This window comes from Terrapene carolina, unplaced genomic scaffold (genome assembly GCF_002925995.2).
Source record: "Terrapene carolina triunguis isolate 2854851 unplaced genomic scaffold, T_m_triunguis-2.0 Scaffold232, whole genome shotgun sequence".
Classification (NCBI taxonomy): Eukaryota; Metazoa; Chordata; order Testudines; family Emydidae; genus Terrapene; species Terrapene triunguis.
Window position 1 is genome coordinate 11,182,083 of NW_020664583.1, and position 4,569 is coordinate 11,186,651.

At 59.1% G+C, this 4,569-nt stretch overlaps 1 protein-coding gene across 1 annotated transcript in view; it reads left to right on the top strand.

Annotated features, from left to right (window-relative positions):
- SEMA3G (semaphorin 3G) overlaps positions 1-2,199 on the top strand; it is a 69,843-nt gene extending 67,644 nt beyond the window's left edge. Inside the window, exon 16 of the mRNA XM_024205674.3 lies at positions 173-2,199. Coding sequence (XP_024061442.2) covers positions 173-631 — 459 coding nt within the window. The 3' untranslated portion in view covers positions 632-2,199. The remainder of the gene's footprint in view (positions 1-172) is intronic.
- The last annotated feature ends 2,370 nt before the right edge of the window (positions 2,200-4,569 follow it).

Sequence of the window (4,569 nt, forward strand, 5' to 3'; positions counted from 1 at the left end):
GGTAGGATATGGGATTATGTGGCTTGGTGGGAGGTAGGATATGGGATCACGTGGCTCGGTGTTCGGAGCTGGCATTGTGGGAGGTATGATATAGGATCATGTGGCTTCATGGTCAGAGCCAGCCCAGCAGTCCCTATGTTCCCACGTTTGATTGCCGTGTGGTCGCTTGCAGGTGAAGACGGACGAGCGGATCCTGAAGACAGAGCAGGGGCTTCTGTTCCGGAGGCTGTATCGCCCGGACGCCGGCACCTATTACTGCAAGAGCCTGGAGCATGGCTTCGCCCAGACCGTCACCAAGGTCACGCTGGAGGTGATCGAGAGCCAGCAGCTGGAGCACATCTTCCAGCGGGATCACGAGGACGAGTTCCCTCGCCCACCCTGCCTGGTGCCGGAGCCCCGCCTGCCGCCGGGGCACAGGGCCTGGTTCAAGGACATCATGCACCTGATCGGCTACGCCAACCTGCACCAGGTGGAGGAGTACTGTGAGCGGGTGTGGTGCGGCGACCGGCAGCGCCGCAAGGCCAAGCCCCCTAAGAGCAAAAACGCACTTAGCGGCATGGATGCCGGCAAGAAAGGGAGGGCCAAGCTGCACGAGAGGAACCGGATGCCCAGGCAGGCCTTGGCCACATAGAGACTGAAGGGAGGGGGGTGTACACAAGGGGGGAGATGGGAGAGAGGAGGGACCATCCTGGAACAAACCCCTCCCTGAAAGGGACAATCCACCCAGCTAGGATCAGTGTCCATGCTGCCCTAACAATAGGACCTGCCAAGCCAGGAGCTGTCTCGCCACATGGCTGAGTCTGGAGACATTCACCATTGGAGGCACGGGGCATCTCTTGATTCCAGCACTGGAGATGGCTTGGGGAGCTCCCCTATCCCACCCGAGCATCCATTTCCCACCCCATCCCAGCATCTCTCCCAGTTGGGGATGTCTTGTTTCCGGCCAGGCTGCAGGTGCCTTCAACGATCACGGTGGGGCTCTCCACAACCCTCAGTGCAGCCCCGGAAGGGCGTGATGTTCCGTAGGAGCCTGGCAGCTTGAGAGGTGATACAGAGCAGAAGGGCCGATGGAGAGGCTGGTAAGCAGGAGCTGGCTACGTCCCTGATGGGAGAGAAGGAAAAGACCACCACACCCGCAGCACTGGGATGTCTTGGTGGGTTTGGTGTGGAGCTGGGATAGCCAGGTTGAGTGCCCCGCAGAGAAGAGCCAATTCCTATACACCCAGCTGGGGCCACAACCAGCTGTTCAGTAGGATACCGTCTGCCTCCTCTGGCCATCTCCCACGGCACTGTGGGAGTCAGAGGAGGAGGAGTGAGTCTCATCAGAGCTTCGGCCCAGTTATGGACAGAACTGTCACCAGGGTGGAATTGAACGTTATTTTCCTCCCACAGGAACCCTGCTGTCTCCCCCCACCCTGGCACTGGGCAGCAGTCACAAAGGGGGCCCAGCTAGTCACTTTACTTGTGGCCTCAGTCAGGCTCTGTCAGGAATGCCCTTGGTTACAGAACACACCTCAACATTCACCTGGCCATGGACTCCCCCTACTGCTGGGTGTCACGGCAACATTCACCCAGCCGCGGACTCCCCCGCCCACCCAGCATTGTGGCAACGTTCACCCGGCCGCGGACTCCCCCGCCCGCTCGGCGTTGTGGCAGGGTTTACCTGTCCACGAACTCCCCCGCCCGCTCGGCGTTGTGGCAGGGTTCACCTGTCCGCAAACTCCCCCACCCGCTCGGTGTTGTGGCAGGGTTCACCTGTCCGCGGACTCCCCCACCCGCCCGGCATCGTGGCAACGTTCACCCGGCCGCGGACTCCCCCACCTGCCCGGCATCGTGGCAACGTTCACCCGGCCGCGGACTCCCCCGCCCGCTCAGCGTCATGGCAGGGTTCACCTGGCCGCGGACTCCCCCGCCCGCTCGGCGTCGTGGCAGGATTCACCTATCCGCGGACTCCCCCGCCCGCTCGACGTCGTGGCAGGGTTCACCCATTCGAGGAACGCTGCAGCATTCACCTACTTACAGCACATTAAGGAATGAGGGTGTCTTCACTGAGCCAGTGACCTAGAGCTGAAAGGCTCCGTCTCTCCCTGCAGATCCCCGAACTAGGCGATCCCCTCCGCAGACCCGTTATCCACTGACTGCTGGTGAAATCCATCAGTTTTCTGAACAAATAAACCAGTCCATTGCTGTGGAAGTGCAGACGGGGAGTCACTTGCCTCTTTGTGTCCATTGAGTGGGGTTGGCTATGGTGCTGAACATTGTCTTGGTGAGCGATGCCTGAAATTAATGTTTGCTTCCAAAATGCAGTTCCAGCTGTGAAACTGAAGCTGGTGGAGTTTTTCCAACTCCTGCTAGAGCAATGCATATTTCCAGTGACTAGGCAGCAAAAGTCTAAGTGTCAGGATTTGATCCTCTTATGTATTTATTGATTTATTAGGGGCTTCCCCCCAGGAGTAGTCCTTTAGAGATCTCTGTAGTCTCCTCCCAAATCAGACTGCTTGACCTCAAACCCATCACAGATACAGCCTCAAAGAGAGAGAGTGCCAGCGTAATGGCTGATCGGTATTGTAACGATCTGGCTAGTACAGATCGCTGGCTGCCTTTTGCTAGCTGGGAATCATAGGATCAGATCTCTGATGCAGCTGGGAATCCACTCAGCCTGACCTGGCCACACCAGGAAGCCAGTTGTAGCAACCTGATTTTCCGCTTGGCCCTGGTGCCAGTTAGAGCAACCTAGGGGATGCTCTGATTTACACCCTCTGACAACCCTTTCAGAGGGACTGTCGGCCAGCCAAGAACAGCCAGAGCGCAGTAGCGCTTCAGCCACATACCTACGCTGGGGAGGGGTGGCATAAGAACTGGCTATGCTGGCTTTACACCACCTGTGAACTCCCTTTGCCAGGCCAGACACAATAGGTATGAGAACAGAAGATACTGTCTTGAATTGTGTGTCATAGGCCCTATATAGCTGAGTGCTAATGGAGATTCTCCAGGAGCACAATGGCAGGGGAGCCTAAAGCATGAAAACAATGCTCATTCTCTGCTAGGCCGTGCACCAACCACCTGCCCCATACTCTTGGTTATTGTGCCCTCCTTGGGGTCCCTCCAGGGGGTGGGGCTCTGTGTTAGCTTGCCCTGGCTGGGCAGCTGTGGGGAAGGGAAGCCTTTATGCTATTTAGCTGAATTGTGTTGTCTGCCTCGCCTATCCCAAGGCTAACGCTCTCCAACCATGCAGAGAGGCTGCGCTCTAGCCCTGCTTTGAGGGCTTCCATAAGTGTAAACTATTTGCTTTACCCAAGGTGACCTGGGAGAGTGGGAGTGGGGAAAAAGCCGAGTGCTGGCGCTGGTCAGACTGGTTCCTGATTAAACACAGCGAGCCAGCTGCCAGGTGGGTCTGATTTGCACGTTATAAAGCACCAGTGCCACAGAGGAAAATGTGAGCAGCTGGGGTGGAGGATGGGCAATGCAAGTTCCACGGAGCGAGGGCTGGATTCTCCTGTCTGTTACACCAAGCTAGCCCTGCTGTGCTGTAGAGGTTGGACTCTAGCACTGGGAGTCCTAGTGCCCACTCTACCGCTGACTCATTGCGTGACCTCAGGGGAGTCACTCCTGGAGCCGCTCTGGGCCTCAGTTTCCCCATCTGTAAAATGAGACTGACCTACCACCCCAGACGATTGCTGGGCTGAATTCCTTCAGGTGCTTAGACATACTGGGGTGCAACGGTGGGAAAACCCTTAGCTAGGTGCTGCTTTGCAGAGCACTGTAATAAGGGGAATGCAGCCCTGTGTTAATACTGTAGTATATTTACCTGCAGGGCCGGCTCCAGGCACCAGCCCACCAAGCTGGTGCTTGGGGCGGCACCTGGAGGGGGGTGGCGCGGGGCTCCGGCCCTAGAGTGGGGCCGCGACTGGGCTCGCCGCCCTCCCTCCGGCGCTGCCTCTGGCCGCCGCAGAGAGCGGAGCCCCGGCGGGGCTCTCCGCCCTCCCCCCCGGCGCAGCCTCTGGCCGCCACGGAGAGCGGAGCCCCGGCGGGGCTCGCCGCCCTCCCCCCCGGCGCTCTGGCCCCCGGGGAGAGCGGAGCCCCGGCGGGGCTCGCCGCCCTCCCCCCGGCGCTCTGCTCTCCCCGGCGGGGCTCGCCGCCCTCCCCTGCTTGGGGGGGGGGGTGCGGCGGCGGGAGGCTTTTTTGCCTGGGGCGGCAAAAAAGCCAGAGCCGGCCCTGTTTATCTGACGCCCTGAGATGAGGAACTCCCTCCTGCCTCTGCAGGGGGCTGGATCAATGATCTTTGCCGTCCCTAGCTACTTCCTATGAGTAACTGGCTGGCCTTCATCTAGGGCTTTGAGGACAGGCTCTGTAGCCTGAGTGCGGGGGAGGAGAGGCAGGCCAACAATCAGCACTTTCCTGCAGCTGGCTTGGGTGCAGCTACGGGGCATTTATTTTTGGAAAGTGGCGATAATGTTCAAAGTGAGCAGGAAAGGGAGTAAAATAACAAACAGTCCAATACCGTGTGGACAGGGGGCTGGAAGCCAACAGCCAATGGTAGCGAGCAGCCTGCGGTGCTAAGTGGCCTGA